General features: G+C 38.5%; 1 protein-coding gene across 1 annotated transcript; it reads right to left on the reverse strand.

Annotated features, from left to right (window-relative positions):
* Positions 1-1,951: 1,951 nt before the first annotated feature.
* On the reverse strand, positions 1,952-22,766 carry LOC115235819 (protein stoned-B-like). Its single transcript, XM_029807856.1, has 13 exons — positions 21,569-22,766; positions 12,412-15,139; positions 10,901-12,037; positions 10,224-10,685; positions 9,973-10,141; positions 9,554-9,752; positions 8,835-9,329; positions 8,458-8,692; positions 8,143-8,311; positions 7,809-7,923; positions 7,206-7,524; positions 6,663-6,873; positions 1,952-6,482 (listed from the first exon to the last, which is right to left on the reverse strand). The coding sequence occupies exons 2-13, from the start codon at positions 15,104-15,106 to the stop codon at positions 6,338-6,340; spliced, it is 6,351 nt and encodes a 2,116-aa protein (XP_029663716.1). The 5' UTR covers positions 15,107-15,139; positions 21,569-22,766; the 3' UTR covers positions 1,952-6,337.
* Between the last annotated feature and the right edge of the window lie 446 nt (positions 22,767-23,212).

The following is a 23,212-nucleotide window of genomic DNA, read 5'->3' on the forward strand; positions in this document are numbered from 1 at the left end:
TCACATGTGTAATCATGTAATCACTAATGTAATAATTAGTATTAATTAGGTTACACAATTAAGGTAATAGATACATCTATGAAATACATTATATAAGTGCATTATATGTGTGTTACATATACATACATATACATGTGTTTATGAATTAATTAGAAATCAGAGGTACTCCAGGCGTTTGGTATATTTCTTCGTTTGCTTGCAGCGGGTTATTAGTATTATTATATATATGTGCATTATATATTATTTCGATCATCATAAAGAGGACTGAATGATGATCGAACAGATTGAGAGAAATCGGAACAAAAAAAAATCTTCCTCTACATTCTCTACGTTATACAATTCACTTGCCGTTAATTTACGTCAATTCGCGGACTCACGCGAGCGAGAAACGTACACGCGTAACAGTTACAGGAATTATCGACATCATATTTTTAATATTATGCGGTCATGTAACGAAACTAATTAACTCTTGGTACTCATCAAAAATTATAGCCGCTCGTAATTCAAAACGTGAAATCTGTACGAACTATAATAATTCGTGTTCCTAAAACAAAAGTTTTCCAAATGTTTAATTCAAGTTTTTTTTCTGACACTATTTTCTGTATACCTTCTTCAGGAAATCATATTAATACCAAAAAGTCCTTTAAGTCATATTTAATATTGTTTGTTCTATTTTTATTATTTCTTAGAGGTTTGTCGATTGTTTAACTTATCTCTTATCAAGTCTTTGTCCAGATCTCTTTTCCGATAGAATGTCGTTTTATTAAAACGATATAATTAATATAAGAGATAATTAATATAAGATAATTTATTAAAAAAGATAATTCTAATAATTTTGAAATTTCTATTTTCTAGAAAAATAGATCTGAATCATTAAATACTTAAGATATTCTCTTGAGTATTTTTGTCTTATATGAAGAATATATATTGCACAATTTGTTTAATTCAATCAAAATTCCTGTAGAAAGATGCTACGGTAATAATTATTCGCATAACATATTTTTCTCTCGTTACATCATCGTTGTAGCAATCGCAGAAAGTCTATATCCGAATTACAATTTACGGAAATGTTAGAGGCTAGCGTTATATTATCACCATTATATATCGCGTTTCTGACAACGTATTATTACGCCATAAATCTTACGCAGGAAGAGAATTGCTGGCCACCTGGCCACCAATCGAATCCTAGTCAGATTATTATATACATTGTTATGTAGAAGTTTTCACGCTTCTGGTAACTAACGGTAAGGAAATTTGCAACAAATGAATGACTCGATTTGATTTCGTATGATAGTATTATTCATTTTTTGTCATTATTGTATTTTTAAAGTATATTTTGATGTTTTCCAGGAAACACGTTTTTTGTACCAAAAAATAGCAATATTATTAAATGAAATTACGGTTTTTTTTTTGCCAAAACGATCGTGACTTTTTCAATTAGTTTTTAAAGTATATTTCGATGTTTTCCAGGAAACGTTTTTTGTACCAAAAAATAGCAATATTATTAAATGAAATTACGTTTTTTTTTTGCCAAAACGATCGTGACTTTTTCAATTACACGCGTGTTTCTGGAACCGTTAATTTTACAATCGCATTGCTTATTATTCGTGTTATTTCTCTCTGATCTATTCTTTTTCATATAAAAGCGTAAACAGATTTTTAATATAATAGGTTACGTACAAATTCTGTTAATTAAAAATTGAAGAAATATTGGTTTTTATACTTTCATATTGTGAGAACTTATATGTATATATGCATATATCTCGTACACAGTATATGTTCTCGAATTGTTTGAAAGCACATTCGCGAGAGAAACATTTTTTGTCAACCTTGTTTATAAATCTAAAAGTATAGCATATTAAATTGGTCGAAATTTGCATGCGAATCTTCTACATTTACTCGCGTAGCTTAGAAGGAACGCGTGCTGTGTTCTATAAAAAGCTCTGGTTTACGATATGTAACGTAAGTTATTTATTCGATCATGTCTGTATACATTACTGCTTGCCACGATGGAACAAAGTGGTACACATACGTTTTTCAGTTTTTCGTTTGCGTTGATATCGATTAACCCTTAAATGCTATCATCCGCTGATTTAACATGCATTGTCACAAGTAACGCGTAATTACACAACATCAATATTAAATTAATAACACGTGTCATTTTTTTTTTATATTAATACTTTTTGATCCTATATACTTAATCTTACTAATCTAAGAACCTATGAACTTTGAACACATTTCGAATTTTACATGAGTTCAATATTTTTGGCAAAATCTTTATGAGACAATGCGTTTTGCGATCGAGAAAACAAATCTTTGAAAATTATTCAGAAAAACTTGACACATCGGTAGCGATATATGTATAATCGCGCTTAACATTTTAAATATATAGAGACGAGAGAAAAATATACATTATGCAACATAAATTTTTCTACTGACATTAGCTTTTTTCTCATTTACTGTCGTGGCAAATACATTCGCATTGCATGAAAAACCGCAATGAAGCTTCCCTCGATGATCTCATTTAAGGGCAATCGAGACGATGCAATGTTCTCCAAAGAAAACACATGTTACTCTCTTAACTACGTACACACATCTGCCACTTATCAAGATACATTCCATTTTTCATATTTCCTACTCTTAAATCTTACATATCGTTCTCACAAAAAAGCGCGACTAAACTTTATCTTTACAGACTTTTTTTACCTGTACAGAACATTTTCTTTTTTTTTTTTCAATACGATAAGAGGACAACGGTTATATAATATATATTCTACTTGTTCCTTTACAATATTTATTTCTTATGACAAATATTAGATCAACGGAGTTTAAATCTATTGTCCACTCTATACTTGATTTCTACTTGATTTATTATACGGAGATAAATAATGCTTTTCCTCTCAAATGGATCGATGAATGTACGCACATGACACATTTATATATTATCGCAATGAGGGGGAGTTGTGATGCTAAATTTTTGCGTCTACTTCCAATTATTCCGCTGCATACACGCTAACATCAAAAAGCTATACTTTTTTTACAGAAGTATAGAGAGTACCATCACATTTGGCGAAACTGTAGCTCTCGATTTATATATCATACTGTTATCGATAAACTCGCGTGATTGTATTAAAATACAATTGTAAATGAAATCAACAGATTGTATTATATAATGTGTCGTTCATAAAGCGTGACACTTTAGAAACTTTAGAGAGACGATTTATATAACATTTTCATAACTTTACGCGTTTGTCTTTCTCATGTTTATTTTCTTTCTGTTTAGAATAGAAAAACTATCAGAGAGGCAAAAACGTATGCAGAATCATACAAACAACAAACACGTGGCAAGTGTCAACTTGTTTTTTCGTTAAATGTTTAAAATTTAATTCACATCACGTACGATTTCCTCTCTCTCTTTCCGCCACTCATTCTCTTCCAGAATCATCGTAAACACATCGGAGCCGCGCTCTTATTCGCTAACTCTACTCTTACCCTTTCCTAAAATCTATACATGCAATGTTTAACTGTACTTTATATGCTTTTTTGCTTAGATACACGAACGCCGTTTCTGGATCGCACGACGGTACGATTATGCGTATTTTGAGATCACGAGCTGGAAACGTCACATATTGGCGCAGGCCCCTGCGAAGGGGACATCTGCCCAAAATCCGTTTAAGACACCAAATTCAAATAAACCATGACACTGTAGCTCGAAAAGCTTTGCAGTGTTTCAAAGAGCGAGGAGCATCGTTGAATCCGATTTAGGTTTGTAGAATTTCTCTCGCGTACTCTCTTAAAAACTTTCGGGACACCGTGATAAGTTATTACACATAAACATTTTTTTTATATTTCAACAAAGAAAGAGAGAAGCCTCTTTGTTATATAAAAAAGAATGAAAAATTTTCGAATATTGAAATTATATGACTTGTCAAGAATCGCGGGAACATAATTAATGATATTTATTTTGATAAAAATTGCATCAAGTAAAATAACAGATTGTAGTATATCTTTTGTGCTGTCTTTGATAAATTTGTTTCTATCTTTTGTTATATAAAAAAATTGTTTTTTTTTGTTTCTGTTAAAAATGACTACTTTTTATTTACACGAAATATTTCGCGAATCAAAGGCGCGATTTGATGAGACATTTATATAGAAATATCAGAAATTTATACGTCGCCGAGGATCAGAGTAGCAATCAACAACTGGCGCGAATTACTATGGCTTGCTTGTGGCTATCTTTATATATTAGTACTCGCTGCCGAATGACGGAAGTTACACTTATAATCTAGAACCTTAATCTACATCTTATTAAACTAATGTACGATCGACGGTATGTCCGTCTGTGTCGTACGGTTCTCTTAATAGCTAGGGACTAGAATCAACTCTTCTGACCTTTCTTGCAGGTTGAGAACGTGTCAACGAAAAATTCAAAACATAACTGAAACTTACGTCTCTAATTGTTTCAATATATATATATATATATTGAATATAATTAATGTCTTAATGTCTACTAAACGTACGACGAGAGTATTTTATATCTCATGGTTAATTAATGGAGATCTCTCTTTATATTATGTACTCTCGCTCGAAATGTCACGTATAATTATGCCACTAGTACAGTAGATCTTAATCCTAATATTTGGTGATGCTGCTTTTCTGCCACAAGTCGGTACCATGCGCACCGACCGGAAAAAGACGAAAGTAAAACGATAACGAAAACGGAAACTTACACTTCTAGAGATTGTACTATAACTAACGCTACAAGCACTTAGATATTATTAACGCTTAAATAACGAATATCATTAAAGACTAGACGTATTCTCTCTCGCAGTCTTACGAATTTATCGCATTCTCGTTGAGCTAGTATTACGCACACACGATGGACACTCCAGTGTTGTAAAATTATCGATACCTCATATATTATTGTTGCCCGCACGCTATCCTACAGAAAATTTTATATAACGCACACACACGAGTAAATTGATTTATCTACTTAATATCTATTAGCGACTAGATAACGGTACGCGTAGATCCTCTATAAGCTCAAAAAACAATGGGATATGCGCTATAAAACCATAACGGCATCTAACAGATCATTGCTCTCTGATCGCAACGACAACGTCATTTAATGTCATTAATCTTTCTCTTTGCTGCGGATAATATTTCCTTTAAGTAATTTATGGACAAATTCGATAACGTTATCTTATTAATATTCTGATGTTGAAATAATATGAAATTAAAACTCTTAAAATATTTGAATAAAAATTTTGTGTTATGTGTAATGATCAATTTGTAATCTATGATATTTTGTAGAGATTCTCGTGATAGATTCAAACGATAGATCTAAATAATTTTGATGCAAATTTTTGGACGGAAAATAAAGTGTAATATTTACGATCCGACCGTTTAAAAAAGCACGCGACTGTTCTTATCAATAATGGATTTTCATAGCCACGGTGGCGAGAGTATCGAGATAAGTCTTTGAAACGTCATCATGAACCCATGTCATGAACACAAAGCTTTCCACCGCGAGTGTTACGACTTAACAAGCTAAATGGAACGAAAAAGCGGTATTGTCCTTCCATTTTTCACAAGTTATTTTCTCTTCTTACTTTACTTCTCATTATAATCACTATAATTATTGCGCTCGAATACGGACGAGATGTATCATAAATCGCCTGCTTGCAAGATTATTTTTCAACAAATGATGATTACAGATTAAATCGAGATAAAAACATCCAATCTTAATAAAACCATATAGATGTGAAAATTTCCGAAAATCGAGGTTAATCTTTTTTTATTTTTTGTTTTTTTCGGGAAAAAAATCTCGAACGATTTATTCTCACGATCTATGTGACTCTGATCGTACAGTTTTAGGATAACTGATGTGTTTTTTGCGCGCCACACTTTTGAAGATGCTTCCTGGTAGATCGACTAATCTCAGATCTTTGCTGACCTGGTTCCATTTTATTCGTCTATAATTTCGAACGTTAACTTAACGCGCAAAGCCATTACGTTTATCGCACACACGTGCAGAACGAAATTATCGCAATTTACCGGCGATTTACAAAACATCCCCGCGTTCGCGCGCACATTTTCTCTTTGTATACAGATTAATACATGAAACAGTATTTATGTTCACGTCTCTTATAAACGACTAGACTCGGCCATATGCGATTCTTCACCGATCTCGACTTACGTAACGTGTTCTCTTTAACTCTCTCTCTCTCTCTCTTCCGCTCCCGCTCCCTCCCCCCCCCCCCCCCCTTCGTTCTCTTTCGTCTCGGTATGCACTAATTAACACGGATGTTCGATCCAGCGACCGAGATTACCCGCATTAATCCGAGGAGAAGGAATCGGACTCGGCCGCAGCGTCGGACGCCTCGCTATGAGTTTCCGGCGTGCTTTCCGGTATCTTCTTTGCAATCGTTGCCGCAACGTACGCATTCGGCCCATCGCCCTGCGTATGCTCGATCCCCACCCTAAGCAATGTTTAATAATGTGGCATTATCCGGAAATTCGATAGAAAATAAAGTATCAAATTTGATAGTAGGCGCAGATTGATACATATTAATATATAAACGTTTGAACATAATGGGCAATATTTAGAAAATTCTTGCTCCATATAGTTTTCAGTGTCAAGATAAAATCTCTGGACCTACCTGTATTCGTGACGCGATAAATTACGGACATACTTCTCCGGAGGCGAATCAGTGTCGTTATTTTGAAGACTGACGCTCCTCGCGGTGGTATGGGAGACCTGGGTCGCCGGCATCGTGAACTCCACGTAACAGTACTCCGAGAGATTTTCGGGGATCTGATCATAGGATGTGAGAGCCATACGGCAAACCAGCTGATGCGTCGTATACGCGCCTGGAAATAAAACGAAATTGGAAGAGAGCCAACAAAACTGACTGCGTGATGATTCGAATACGCGGTATATTCAAACTGCAACTTTGCCTGATATCTCCATTCGCGCCGCGTCTTTTTATATACATAGAACCTAAATAAATGTTTTTAGTTTTTATCAAATATATTATTAAAATATATTATTTAGATTCTCATAAAAGAATTAAGTTTTATCTCTTTACGATATATAAAAATTAAATCGAAATAAAGCGTAGACATTTTTTACAAATATTAATTAAAAAGTTTAATAAAATCGACCAATTTTTCTAAATAAAAAAGATACAAATAGAGAATACCTTGTCCCTCTTTAGGCAGCCTAGGCATTCTCCATACGATAGCGCGATGCTGATGTTCGTATTTCGCCTGACCGGAAGTGACCTCCATCAATTGCGGTTCTAACGTGTCAACGGCGCCCAAGAACCTCTCGATACCCTTGATCTTTCCGGTTCTCCTGTGCGCTGATTTCACCGAGCCGTACCTGAAATGCTTCTCCACTCTGAAGAGGTAAATCCAGCATTCGGGTATAGGAAAGCGAACCATCACGTCTTCGCATGGTATTTGGCCCAGTTTCCTGGATGCGAAACCCGGCACGAGAATATCCGCTCTCAACTCCACCTAATAACACGTAAAAAGAGATCAGGTGAGCTATGACTGCAGAAACGCAGAAACCGGGTTGAAAGATACGAAGAAACTTTAACAAAAATTTGTATCGAACTTTTATCAATGATATATTTTTATAATAAAATAAAGAGAAAATGTATAACAACCCCGATGGAAGAAAGGTACAAAGATGTATTTGTTAAAAGCAATGAAAACTACAAGTTTTTAAACTTCCATTTCTATAAATATCGGGAGGAGAAAAAAGTTTATATTAAAAAATTATGGAAAAAGAAGCTTACCTTGTTCCCAGTAATGCACATAACAGCTTTTAACTGAAGCGGCAACTCTCTGTTTTTAGGCGGTCTTACACGGAACCGCATCAATTCAATGTAACATGCATCAGGCGGCTTGAACCTTAGGATGTGTTAGTGCAGGTTTAATTATAAGTTGAATTTACATGCATATTTTCGGATTAGAAGATAAATAAAATCGTATTAATTTCTTAAAGTAAGGATATTATATTTTATCTATAGCGTCCACATACATATGTAAAAATTTAATTTTATTAGGAATCATTAAAGTTATTAGCAAAGTCGCATTTTTATCGCAATAAAATTGCAATGATATACGTACTTGATTATTCGTGATTTTTCGTACTCGTCCTGTTGCACGCAGGAATGGAACTCGACGTTCTCCAGGCGAATCCATTCTTCCGTTACGACCGGGATAATATCGTGTCTGCCGACGACTTCTTTACCCTGTCGCCACATATCATTTATTCCTAATTCTACGTCGGGCATACCTAAAAAAGGGATCGAACATTTGTAGATAGATTAGATCCGAATGAGAAAAAATAATAAAAGAAGAGTTATCATAACGTAATTTATGCGAGGAAAAAAAAAACATTATCATATACGCATGTATTCGTGATTTTTGAGGAAAACCTACCGGAAAGGAACCCCAGGAAGAAGAGACGAACGCGTGCAATCTGTTTGTCCACGTGACCCTCCGAACTCTGCTCGACATACAGCTCGTCTACGACCGTTATCTGGACTTCTTCCGTTTTGTAAGTTAATGCTCGATCTCGGTGCACCGATAACCTGAAGAGAGCCTCCTCGATAGCATAAGAAAATTGTTTCATGTCCTCATAACATTGGGAACCAAGTTTGAATAGCTGTGAGATCTGCGAAACATATAATGGAAATTTATATATGCTCATAATTTTAATATTATAATTAATAAATATAAAATGTTTAATTACTATATTTTTTGATACAATATGAAGTATTTTAATGTTTTCAATATTAAAAAATAAAATAATTTACCTGAGGTGCGTGTTCAACAGGAAGACCCAGTTTCTTCAGATCACTGCCGAACTCTTTAACGCCTTGGTAATCCCCTTGTATAGCGTATGCCGCAAACTGGCTGAGTTTGTTCGTGATTCTTTCTGCTTTCGTGACCTGACCGGGTCGCACGCCCGGCCTCTCCTTGTAGAAGATGTACTGCAGCTTCACCGTAAAGATCTTTCCGTACTGATCGAATTGCTGGGCGCCGATGTCCGAAACCGAGTAACAGGAGAGCAAAGGTAATTCTTGAAACGGATCTTTGTCATCCTTATTATTAAACAGTTGGAGGATCGGACTGTCAGCCTGATAGACGAGTTTGACGAAGATCTTCTTCCAGAATCGTTGCCCTGTGATTTTCTTCTTGTTCGGCTGTCGCAACTGCATCTCCCAACCGTCGCCGGTATAAGGTACCCTCGGGAAGTCCTCGAGCGGTTGGCTAACGTCTTCGTCGAATAAGGGGGTAGGTGGAGTTTCCTAAAAAAAATTTTTTTTTTTACTTATATGTATATATATAAAATTATTGATAATATTTATTTCAGCTTAAGCTATATGACACAACACTTTTCGATTTTTTAAAATATTATTTTAGTGATGCTTGTCTAAAGAAAAAAATGTATTGCATAAAAATGTAATAATAGAGAGAATGCGACGTAATTTAGAGGAACGTGACGTAACGCATGATATTAATGCGTGAATACCTGGGAATCTGTCCTGGTCATCTCGGCTGTCTGAGCGGTTTCGGATACCACAGCATCTTGCGCAATTCCGGATTTATCGAACGGATTGAAACGCGGCGAGGAATCTGCATACGCGACCACCTGCGGACTCTTAGGCGGCGGTGCTAACGTAGGTACAGGCCCGCTTTCTGTCATTGCCATCTGATCTCCTTCTTTCGGTCTTGAATCAGATCGACGTTAGATATGCATTAATATACATTGTAGAAATAGAAGCGTTATATTTTTGAATCTAATTTGTGTGATAATTCACACAGAGAAAATGCCATGAAAATTTTTTAATTTCCAGCAATATTGAATGTCATTAAATAGTTGTGATTATTATAGACTCGAAATCTTTTTATCTCCGATTTAGTGATTAAATGATTACGTGTTTCACTCACTTGATGAATACACTGAAATCCGGTCCCTCATCCGATTCGGCGGATTCGACTCTTTTTACTTTCGTATCTACCGGCGGAGCTGTCATGCTCAGGAAGGAATCGAAACCATCGGATTCACCGAAACCGGTAATTGCCGTTTCCGAGCCAGCCACTGACGAGTCTCCCCAAACTGAAAAATATAAAATCGCGACAAGTAATTAAGTATATTCTATTCTAACTTACAACCGCCGCGTATTCCGTAGTCTACCTACCATCGCTAGAGGTGTCCATGGCGGTCGGTCCGCCACCGAAGGCATCCATGAAGGGATCCCTTCCGTTGGTTTCCGGTTCGGCGGCCTTATCAAACTTGGATGCAAAGGCGTCGAACGAATCGCCGGTTTCCTCGATTGCCTTAGTCGTAGCGGCGAAGTTATCCAGCTGCTCTTCGGGCCGGTAAGCCTCGTTGCTGGGAAACTCCGTTCCGGGGATCGGACTAGTAGAGATTAGACCGCCGTCAATCTCTTTGGTCGGTTCACCAAAGTCACCCAGCAGATCTGAGGCGAAGGCGTCTTGAACGGGCTGCGTGATCTCTGATGTCGCGAACAAGGGCTGAGCAGTCGCTGCAGTTGCGAAAGGCGCGGAAGTGACTTCGGATACGCCGAACGGCGTTGCTGTAGTAGTGTCAGTCATGGAGAAAAAGTTGACGTCAGCATTGGTAGAAACTTGTTCTCCTCCTGAATGAAAAAAAAAATACAAGTCAATTATAAATTGCTTGATTATTTATATATAAATATTAAGTAACGGTGTAGAAAATGTAATGATTTAATTAACTAATATTACTTAATTATCGTAAAAATTAATTTTTCATTTTTAATATTTTATAATTATTATTTCTCTCTTGTTCTATTTCATATTTTTTTAATCTAAGAACATTTTTTTTCTAATCAACCTTGGAAGAGTTCAGTAGCCGCTACCGACGTGGGTTGAACGGCAGGGGTGGGTTCCGTGAGGTCCAGAACACTGCCGGATTTTCCCACTTCCGTTTCGACATCCACAAAAGCACTTGCAGAAGTTATCGAAGGCCGTTTCTCGTTACTGACGGTATCCTTTGGATATTCCATTCCGAAAGCAGGTTGTGCTTGTGAGACCACTGGAAGCGCCGCTTCCTCGCTCATACTCGCGAAGGGATTGTCCTGCTTGGCGGTTATCCCGGTGAGGCTGGTAGTGCCCGTGGTGATCATGGAAGTGGAGAAGATGGTGGACGCGGTGACATCCGTGTTTGGCGCATTGAAGAGGTCCATGATGTCTTGATTGCCTGGCGGCTCATCGGCCTTGTTGTTGTCATCCGGAATAAGATCCGGCACGTTGCTGTCGACGTCCACGAGATCGGCGAAGCTGTGCTCCGGGGTAGGCGACGGGGAATGCATCAGCGTCGGGCTGGGCGTTCTGGTCATCTGCAAGCGATCTAAAAGGTGATTCGAAGTGGCGTCCATGGCACCCGTGACCGACAGTATCAGGTCTTTTGTGTTTTTGGCAGGTGGCACCGGTGGGGGTTGCGGTCTGGGTGGCGGAGGTCTCGATGGTGGTGGTTTTCCGTTCTTCGATGGAGGCGTCGCTGCTGGTTGCTGCGGTGGGCTGACAATCGGTTCTTTCTCTATCGTCGTCGTCATAGTCGTCGTCATGGTCGTTGTCATTGTCGTCGTCATCGAAATCGAGCCGAATAGATCCACATTCGTGTCATCAGACGTGCCGAAGATGTCGGACGATTGGCTAGTGAAGACGTTGGTTGCTGGCGTATTAGTATCGGTGATCGCTCCGAATCCGGCATCCGGAGCGTTACTTTCGATGCCAAAAGAGGCGAACGGATTAGTAGAGTCGGTAGACACGGCTGACGGCTCGTATGTCTGATCACTACTGAAGTTCAGAAAAGGATTTTCGCCCGCGCCAGAACTTGTTGTGTCGGCGAAATCCTGAAGAAAAGGATTGGAAGCCTGCGGAGGCAGGCCGCTCCCCGGCTGCGCCGCGTAATCGTCCATCAGGAATGGATTACCGCCCTTGGAATCCATGATCGAACTCGATGAATCGACTTAAGAAACTTCGATTAAGAATTAATTATAACGGTCGATAAAACTTGACCGAAATCTTTGGAATTATATGTTTGTCAAAATATAGAATGGACCGATTTCAGTCCGTTCGTGTCCGCTCTGTGCGATATTAGATGTAGATATCATTTGGAACAATTTTAAGTCAGTTATTCGCGAATGTTTCTTCGAAATCTTCAATTTTAACACAGAGATTACTGATAACGCATGCAACGAGTAGAGTTTACAGATTTATATAGTTTTTCATGAAGCTCCGAAGGTTCAATGTGTACACCTATGTTGAACAATTCAACAACCAGATCATTGAAAGATTTTTTTTTAAATATTGTAGAAAAAAAGCTTCTGTAAAAGTTGTATTACTTCATCAATTCTGACTCGAGCAGCTTCAGTTCAGTTCGTCCAGGTTCAATGGTCGCGAAACTTGTATCGAAAGGATCCACGTCGTTGTTTAAACTGAAGTCCTTGTTCTGAAGCGGTGTTAACACTTTATCGCCGGGATCCTGCCCGTCCAAGGACAAAAAGTCCTTGGACTCCTTTGCCTCGTCCGCCCTTGGATCAAAGTCGTCGATTTCCGGGACTATCGATGCCGGGATGGTTGGCACCACCGTGGGTAAATTGATAGGACGTGGCGGCGGTTGCTGAGGGATCTGTTCTAACTCGCTTTCCAATATCTTTAATTCTGCTTTACCGGGAAGGATGTTAGTCGCAATGGAGGTGTCGAAGGGATCTGAGTACAAAATCTCCTCCTCCTCAATGGGCTTGCTCTCGATTCTAGGTGTCAAAGGTTTTGCATCGACCTCGACCTCCGCATCTAGCAAGCTTTCTTGCCTCTGTGGTCCTTGCTTCGCGATCACCTCCTCTTCGATCTTCTGTATCAGCGATGATTGCAGCTGCGCGAGTTTTAGGCTGCTCGGCGTAACCGAAGTAGCGGTAAAGTCACTTTGTCTCCTGATCGGTTCCGCGGCGAATCTCGGATCGAAATCGTGATCGCTCAAGCTATGAGACAATTTGGGTTCCTGCTTCAGCAGCTCCGACTCGATAAGTTTGAGCTCTGTCTTGCCTGGCGCGACACTGTTGACGAAACTTGTGTCGAACGGATCGACATCTACTTCCTCGTCCTCCAACGGTAATGACTCTTCTATGGACTTCTCCGAGTAGTATGGCGTCAACGGTTTGGAAGGTAGAGTTTTCTCTTCTTCGGTGGTCGCGAGAAGGTCGGGCCTCTTTGACGGCGTTGGCAACTCGAATGCGACGGCTTTGGTCGGAGCTAGTTCGAGAACCTCCGGCCGCGAGGTTTTCCTCGTGAGATTCGTCGGTGTCGCTTCGACCTTGGTATTCTCCTCGTCAAAGTCAACTTCGAACACGGGCTTAACCGGCACGGGTGGTCTTTCAGGCAGTTGTTTCACTGATGGTTGGTTTACTGTCGCCTCATCCTTCCTCGGATTGAAGTCGTCGTCCTCGTCGTCGTTGTTGTTCTCGACGCAGCTGCCGGATTGTTCGCCGAGCAACTCCTTCTCCAAGACCTTGAGCTCTGTTTGGCCAGGTGGAAGTTCCTTCACTGCAGATGTATCGAACGGATCGACGTACGTGATCTCCTCAACTGGTGCGATCGGTTGATCCGCCAACTGGCTAAGATCGGTCGTGGAACCGCCTAGCAGATCTTTTTTAAGTAACTGTAGACTGTCATGACCGCTTCTCTGCTCCTCCTCTAATTTCAGCAAGCCAGTTTCATAATCTCTATGCAAGCCAGCGGGATCGGTCAGGCATATAGATACTTCCGAGACGGGCAGTTCTTCGAGTTCCTTCTCAATAAACTTCAGTTCCGCTTTACCCGGCAGAATATTATCCGCAAATGTGGTGTCGAACGGATCGGCCTCGTCGACAAAGGTGGCCGCTTCAAAGCTGGCCTCGATTATATCTGTTTGAAAATCGACCGTTTCGGGCTCCTTTGCGGCAAACGGATCGTCGACCTCCTTGAGATGAGCTGGTTCATCAGGCGTAGCGTTCAAATCGAATTCGGCGTCATCTAAATCAGGAATCTCCTCCAAGATAGTCTTCTCCTTTAGCACCTCAAACTCAGAGATATCTAACGGACCGTTCAAAGTTTTCTCCGCAGCTGTCGATGTTGTATCTTCTTGAAGAGGAGTGACGGGGGTGACCGGTCTCGGTAATACAGGTGGCAACTTTGTCAAGTCGACAGGAATGTCGGGAAGATCGCTATCGTCGTCCAGCAGAGTCTTCTCTACCCCCACTGGCTCCGCTACAACAGCTTCCGAAGGCTGTTCCGCCTCTTCGAAATCGTCCAACAATAGATCCTGTTGAAGTCTCGGTCGCCTTCCCTTGGTAAGCTTGCAAGTGCTCACATGATCGATCCTTCCCGATAATACCTCGACGGCATTGCCTAGGCTTACTAACTTGTTGCCCTTCTTGTCGACTGTCTTGAGAACCTTGTCGGCGTTGGTGGTGTCGAACGGATCGTCGCCGGCTTCCTCCTCGGTCGGACTATCCGGTATGTAAGCTAATTGGATATCGATATTCTGGAGAACGTCGACATAAGTGGTGTCAAAGATGTCCTCGTCGGCGGAGTCTTCCTGCTCATCCTCATCTTCCGGCACGTCCACAAAACCGTCCTCGTTGATCAACGGCTTCTCCTTCTTCTTCTTGTCTTGGCCGTCGATCTCCGGCGGCGCAGCCTCGATTGGATTACCTTCCGCGTCGAAACCCACCCACTTCTTGGAATCCTCGCCTTGTTTCGCCTCGTGCTTCTTCTCTTCCAACGGCGCTTTTCGCTGGAAGAACGAGGTGGACTTTATCCGATCGAGATCATCCTGGGTCTTTCTCAGAACCGAATCGACGCCCGCAGTCAGAGCCTGGAACTTCTTCCACTCGTCGGAACCGGCAGTCGACCCGCCGGATTCCTCAGCTTTCTGTTGGGCCTCCGCCCGCTCGCGCCGATAACGCTCGAGCTCTTCCGGATCGAATTCCTCCTCCGCGCCCTTCTTGCCCTTCTTCGGCTTTTTCTTCTTCTTCAGGCCTTTGGCTAGCTTGTGCATCCTCTAAGACCTACTGTGGTGTGCGAGAGGCTCCTGCAAACAAAAATCTAGATCATTTGGGCACGAAAATATAGCGCTATCTACGTTTTATTCAATATTATATTTTTTATCACGATAGATAGAAAAACGTATCCGCTATTGAATGAAAAATCTAAAAAAAAATTTTCTTTTTTGGTTTCTTGCAATCGAATATCTAATTACACACGTAATCGTAATTGCACAAATAGATATATGACGTAGAAATAGAAAATTTTAAATATCTGTATTTGGATATGATTAATAATTAAGATCTTTCCTCAATGTTCACACATAATATCGAGTCGTTGCAGAAACCATGATGTCAAATCACCGACTCAATTTATCATTGGAAATCTGTGTCCCGAAATAGCGACCATGTGGGATCATTGCCAAAAGAGGCCGATCGATCGCAGTGCAGTAACCGAACGTGTTTTTCCATCGTTCCTTAAGCCATTCGATAAACGAAAATAACAGTCAATAGAAATACAACGAAATAACTTTTTCAGGGTGCATTTCTCAGAGATGCTTTATGGATCGACATCAAACTTTCTTGTAAACAATCTCGTCAAAGTCGTGATCAGTTACGGCTTTAAATAGAAAACCGATAGATTAGTTATATCTTGACCGGAATTCTACTAAGATACTTTTCCGAGATACCTCATATATTTAGCAAAGTTACGCAACTTTTGATATTAGCGGTATAATGTATTTTTCAAGGAAAGAGGAATTGTTTCGAATAATGCAAAACGCACGTATTGTACAAATTATCAAATAAATAAAAAAGCGAAGTAATTTTTATAAATATTTTCGAGAATTATTTACGCGAATGATTTGCAAACTATTCTATTTTGCAAAGCTAACCGTGTAACAATTTACAGATGTTTTTCTAATCCCCATACGTCTCAATTATCTTATGCTAAGTTAAACATATCGCGTGTGTCGTGCGATAGATCACAAACAAGCGGGTTATACGCTAATATTAATAACGAGCTCATCATACGTATGCGTATTTGCATTTTAATTCGATTCGCGGATCGAACTTTGTGTCGATAGAACTTTATTAAATATATTGGCATGTGATACGCAAGGGAGAATATTAGTACAACGCGTCATCAATAAAACAATGTATGTATATGAAAACAATCTCTGTTTTCCATTTTCAGCGTTCCTGCAATAAGCTTCTAAAGAAATGAGGGTAAACTAGAATGTTAGTCTTGATAAAAGGGCGATACGCATATTAAAGAAGATGGAAGACGAGATGATACAAGTTGGATCATAAATTTTGAAACGTGACGTTTCGTCTTTTATACGTATTAATCCACATGCTATACGTTATTTTGTGTAGTAATAACGATACCCTTCTCCCATACTTCCCTGCATCCCTTACGTTACCGTCACGCCTCACTGAGCAACTCTACTGCGAAGTAGCACTTTCTACTACCCTACTGCGATGTACACATATATATAAATTCCTTCGTGTATGTCGCGAAACTATAATCGATACGTGAAAGAAGAAAAAACGAGAGAATACTTTCGCGACCGAAAAAAATTCCTTTTACACTGTCAACAAATATTAATTACAAGAAATTATAGAAATTTTACTGCTAATTAATATAAATTGTGCTATTAATATTATCATTACGCTATAGCTTGAGCTTTAAAGTAACCTTAAATCACGGCAAAGATTAATATATATGTTAAACTAGTATATATGTTAATTATTAAAACTGTAAATATAAAAGAAGACAAAAAGAAGATAAAAAGAAGATAAAAGAAAACAATTTTAAGAAAACAGAAAATGTTGAGTTTTAATATGACAGACATATAACGTCATCGTGTCACAATTGTATAGTTATCAGTATAATATTTATAAATAAACTTAGAAAGGAAAAGTAAATACTTAGTAATGAGAAATTATCGCGAAGAGTTCCTCGTATTCTTCAAGTACCTTAGCTTAGATCAGACTGATTCTATACACGTTCTAAAGCCACGCGATCGACTGTGACTTGTATCAGCGCCTCCTTCGCTTTCCTCGCAGTCAAATGGAAATTAATTATGCATCTCATAAATATTTGATGTACCTATACTCATTTCTACCTATATTCTATTAATTAAAAATCTCAATCGGCTGCAGGATCCCTTATCTCCAGATAATACGGTTCCTAATACCATTCGATCGATCGATATTATCGACGAGATGTTCCACGCAAAAGATATTTCGGAAAAATAGGAATATATAGTATTTTCGATAATGGAAGCGCTATCATTAGTCATACTACATTTTTAAAATATATCATTCACCTTTTTTCACGAACGACTCAGTTATGGAATGCTTATCTTTGAATAATAGAATTATTTAATAAGATATATTTATAATATGTTATCACAACATGATTATTGCGGCAAAGAAATTATTGGTGATGCAAGAGTTGGCAAAAGTCGCAAAACAGCTGATTTGATCTGGAAAAATCACATTACATCTGATTGTATCCGATATTCGATATATGTATATATGTAATAAAATGCCAGTATATATTATTGTATAATAATAAAAATGACTATGTGTGTGTGTATGTACAAAATATAATATAACAGCGAAAGCGATTGCGTCCGATACCCGATCGATATATGTATATATGTAATAAAATATCTGTGTGCATTATTGTATAATAATAAAAATGACTGCGTGTGTGTATGTGTGTGTGTGTGTGAAAATAGTTAACAACAAAAGCGATTTATTCATTTTTACTCACGAATGCATAAAAAGTCATATTATTTTTAGTATTTGAATGTAATTCCAATTTAGTGTTCAATGCATATCATGTAACGAGAAAGTCTTTATTTTACATATGTTGCGAGATCCTAGGTTAATGTACTTTCTAAGACTTTCTAACACTATTTTTGTTTCCAAATAATTTTATTTTATTGTTTGATGAAACATCGACAATAAAACGCAAAAAGAATTATGTACGTAACGCTATATATATAAGAGAATCGATAATAGTCTGTAAAATATATTTTGTAATTTTTAAAAATCTAATAAGATGAATATTAATAATATAAACGCATCTGTCTTTTGAATAAACCTACCCATACATCCATTCCCACACATCTCTTTGTTAATTATATATTTTCATACTTTTTTGCCGATTTCTTCTTGAAATTACTGAAACTTTTCTTGGAATCAAGTATCAGGAGAATATAATCTGCAAAGAGGTGGCATGAACTAAAATTTCAAAAAGCGCGAAAATTTGAAGCTTTGTAATCCGCAAAAATATCAGGAGAACATAACTAGCAAGGAGATGGTACAAACTAAAATTTTAAAAAGCGCAAAAATTTGAAGATTCGAAATTCACAAAAGTATCAGGAGAACATGATCAGCAAAGAGGTGGCGTATTAGGAAAACATAACCAGCAAGAAAATGGTATAAACCAAAATTTTAAAAAGCGCAAAAATTTGTTTTGAAGTTTTGAAGTTCGCAACAGTATTAGGAGAACATGACTAGCAAGAAGATAGCACAAACTAAAATTTTAAAAAGCGCGAAAATTTGAAGCTTCGAAATCCGCAAAAGTATCAGAGTATCAGGAGAACATAACTAGCAAGGAGATGGCATAAACTAAAATCTAAAATTTTAAAAAGGGCGAAAATAAGTTTCGAAATTCGCAAAAATATCAGGAGAACATGATCAGCAAAGAGGTGGCGTATCAGGAGAACATAACCAGCAAAAAAATGGCATAAACCAAAATTTTAAAAAGCGCGACGAAAATTTAAAATTTCGAAATTCGCAAAAGTATCAGGAAAACATAACCAGCAAGGAGATGGCACAAGGAAAAATGTCAAGAAGCGCGAAAATTTTAAGCTTCGAAATCCGCAAAAGTATCAGAGTATCAGGAGAACATAACTAGCAAGGAGATGGCATAAACTAAAATTTTAAAAAAGGCGAAAATAAGTTTCGAAATTCGCAAAAATATCAGGAGAACATGATCAGCAAAGAGGTGGCGTATTAGGAGAACATAACCAGCAAGAAAATGGCATAAACCAAAATTTTAAAAAGCGCGACGAAAGTTTCGAAATTCGCAAAAGTATCAGGAGAACATAGCCAGCAAGGAGATGGCACAAGGAAAAATTTCAAGAAGCGCGAAAATTTTAAGCTTTGGAATCCGCAAAAGTATCAGAGTATTAGGAGAACATAACTAGCAAAGGAGATGGCATAAACTAAAATCTAAAATTTTAAAACGGGCGAAAATAAGTTTCGAAATTCGCAAAAATATTAGGAGAACATGATCAGCAAAGAGGTGGCGTATCAGGAGAACATAACCAGCAAAGAAAATGGCATAAACCAAAATTTTAAAAAGCGCGACGAAAATTAAAGTTTCGAAATTCGCAAAAGTATCAGGAGAACATAACCAGCAGGGAGATGGCACAAGGAAAAATTTCAAGAAGCGCGAAAATTTTTAGCTTTGAAATCCGTAGAAGTATCAGGAGAATATAATCAGCAAAGAGGTAGCACAAAAATTAAAATTTCAAAATCCGGAAAAGTATCAGGAGAATATAATTAATAAAGAAGTGGCATGATCTAAAATTCCAAAAATTGCGGAAAGTTAAACTTTTAAGAGTATATTCAGTAAAGAGATAGTACACATTGAAATTAATAAAATGCAATTCTAAAAATATCTAGAATTTTAATTTTGGAATTTTAAATTACACAAATTTAAATTTTGAGATATCAGGAATATGATAGGCAAGAGAAAGGTAATACAAATAAAAACTCCAAAAATTGAAATTTTGAAAACTCTAACTTTATTTTCTTTTCTCATTTACAGTATAGTGAAAATTACAATTTAATTGTTCTTACAATTCATCTCTCAATTTTTACATATGATCATTATACAATTTATAAATTAAAAACTATTTGCGAGATCCACCGAGATAAAACAAAGGTATAGATCTTCACAGTTTCTTCCGTCCGGGCTTTTCCTTTCGGATAATTCACATTCGATTTATTCTCGGTGCAGGAATTTTTTCAGCCACTCACACTCAAAACTCGTTCTTCAGCATCTTCGACAAACACATTTTCGTATTAGAAACGTCAAACTTGAACGGATAAACTAATGCGCAATACACGCGGCAATAAAAATCAATACTTTTTAAACGTCTAGTAGTATATTAACGAAGAGTTACTAAAACGGAACATCTCTCTCGCAATGCAATTGACTGCAAGATAAGATAGCGAAACGAAAATTATCGAAGATGACCTTTTCCGTTCCGGGATCGATCAGGTATTATCGCATCTTATCGCGTATTCTGTCATATTCATCAAAGCGCATGTTCAAGGGATGGAGCAACGAGTGCCTCGAACTGGAACACGCGAAGCGGCACGAGTATTAATTTTATCTGTACCAAAAAAAGGATGGTTTTTGTTTGAGCAAACAAAAATCACTGATGTACGTGACCATTGACAATTCATTTCTTGGGATTTCCCGAAGTCTCCCTCGTGAATGTTCGATTTTCTGCGCAAGATGTCTTTGACATTTCAGCTGCGAAGATATATGTATAAGATTCTTCGACAGTTTCGTCGAATGTAATGTTTAAGGAAACAGGATCAAAAAGCGGAAAATTTTCTGCGATTTATAATATAATCTATAAGATTCCAATATGACTGGAAGCGAGATGAAAATATACCATATGGGGCGATTTAGCTTACAAGTCAAGCTAATCGTAATAGATCGTAATTCGAAACTAGCACTGCCATTAAACAGTCAACGACAAATTAATTAAAGCATTACAATATAGTTATCTAGGCTCGGGGATAAGTGCGACTTACGATGGCGATACTTATCCTAGCATGCGCAGAATATTAATTACGAATATTAGAAATATAACACTAAATTGTTTCTATATCTTCTACTAAGGATAATCTACTACCTCATGAACTGCAGCACAGAAAGCGCAAAACATCGATTTGCAATGAAACTTTCTAATTAACCGTGCAACTAGTATAATGACTAATATATACACACTACTGATAGAGACATCCTCTTCAGAAAAATCAGAGCAAAAGATTTGTGTTCCAGTCTAACGTGAACGCCTTTTCCGTATCTGGAACAGAATCTAACACGGCGCAATAATCCGCATGACTATTACGTCAAATGTCAAAGTGATGATGTGGGAAATCGAACGGATAAGACACGGAAATGGTCGCCTGTTGCGGGCAAAGAATAAAAATCCCGAAAATCTCAACAGCGTGGAAACGGCGTTTCTCTTCAACGTCGCGAACGCTCTTCGGAATTCCGGAGCGGCGGATCAATTCGAGCGAGAGCGTCGAGGGTGGCACCCTCGTTCGCGACGGTCGCTTCGAAACACGGGGGTGCCCTTGGCGTGTGCATATATATGTACATCGTGTGCGTGCTTATGTATGTATCGTGTATGACACGTAATACTCACGATTTCAGCCTCATCAGCCACGTTGGTACGGCGCACATTTTTTCCGCGTCATCCCGCTCGGCTTGGTCCCCGGCTTGGTCGCGGCTCCGTGTGCTCGCAGCCGGCGTACTCGATTCAAAGAGAAGGAAAGAGAGAGAGAGAAGAAAAGAGAGGAAGAGAGAAAAACGTCGACGACGACGGCGGCGGCGGCGGCCGCGCCGCAAGATCGAACCGACAAGGGATCTTCGGCGACGACGGAAGATGCGCGGGCGGAAGCTTATCTGCCTTCTGGAAACGAGCGGCGAACAACGACGGCGGCAACGGCGTCGGGCATCGAGAGAGGCCCTGCCGAAAGCGAAGGCGACTCACCTCGTACTCTCTCCTGCGGGCCGAGCTATTTCCAGCATCGATCCGTTTTCCCATCCGAGAAGAAACATGCGCGGCGGCCACCGCGCCACCCACCACCCCCGATGGCGACGCCAGCGACGGCGGCGATTCGAAGAATCGACGTCCGTCGCCGTCTGTCTCGTGGACGACATCCACGAAAGGCGAGGGGTCGACTTAGATTTACCGCCCTACTCTCGGGATCCATCGCTAGGTCTTGAAGATTCGGAGCGTTTGTTTCCCCGAGCGGAAAGAGAAGGGGGTTTCTTCTGCTTTAAATTGTCCTCTTGAGAAGATCAATTAAATTCGCGGAAATGAAATGAGACGTCGTTGACTTAACGATCGTTTCGATATCGATTAGTATATAATTAGGTTCCCGGTAATCTAGTTGTTCCAGAGTATGGACTCCGTATCCGGGCAGGGTGGCCTAATAATAAAATTAAGTGACGTATTGCTAGTTCTATCATCAATATCTCTTGACAGACCGATGACATCGCCACCGACATTACGTACGCAATGTTCGCATAACTTTCTTAAAAACAAAAATTTTGCATAAATATTAAAAGATGCGTCGAGAAAGCACGAATATTAACACTACGTTATCCCCTTCTTGTGAAAAGGATGCGATCCGATCAGTTCAAATCGCATGGAAAAATTAAGATAAACGTAAATTTTAAAGAAGAAGAGACGGGAATAAAGTCGGGTACGGTGCAGAAGTATTACGAGAGAATGATTCGTTATCGATGATCAAATATTTTCTTTAAGAACAGAAGTGATTATATAACATAGGTAGAGATGGTAAAGTTTTTAACAACGGAAAAACAATATATATTATCTTCTACAACCAGGACTCTCTTAGAACATATATTCGAGATTTGGTGTAATCTTGTGACTCTCGCAATACATGTGTGCGCGTATATACGACGTAGTATATATACATTTGTATATATATTTCTTCATCATACATATATTTCTTCTCTCTTTGAAATTGTACGTTTATTTTACACATAAAATTAATATATAATTAATAATAATACGAATAATAATAATCATAATAATAACAATAATTATACGAATAATAATGTACATACTTTCACCGTTGTTATTGTGTTTACATGTATTTGTTTACATAATCTTGAACGGCGATCAGAATCAGATGTATAACAATCATAATTGCGACATAATTAGACACCGTACAAGTTTGCCAAACGAGCAAACACCTGCTGTCAAAAATTTGATTCGCCGATTAGACATAAGATTCAAGACACATCCGCTGTTACA

The sequence above is a fragment of the Formica exsecta genome, unplaced genomic scaffold, assembly GCF_003651465.1.
Source record: "Formica exsecta isolate Colony F162 unplaced genomic scaffold, ASM365146v1 scaffold236, whole genome shotgun sequence".
NCBI classification, from domain to species: Eukaryota; Metazoa; Arthropoda; class Insecta; order Hymenoptera; family Formicidae; genus Formica; species Formica exsecta.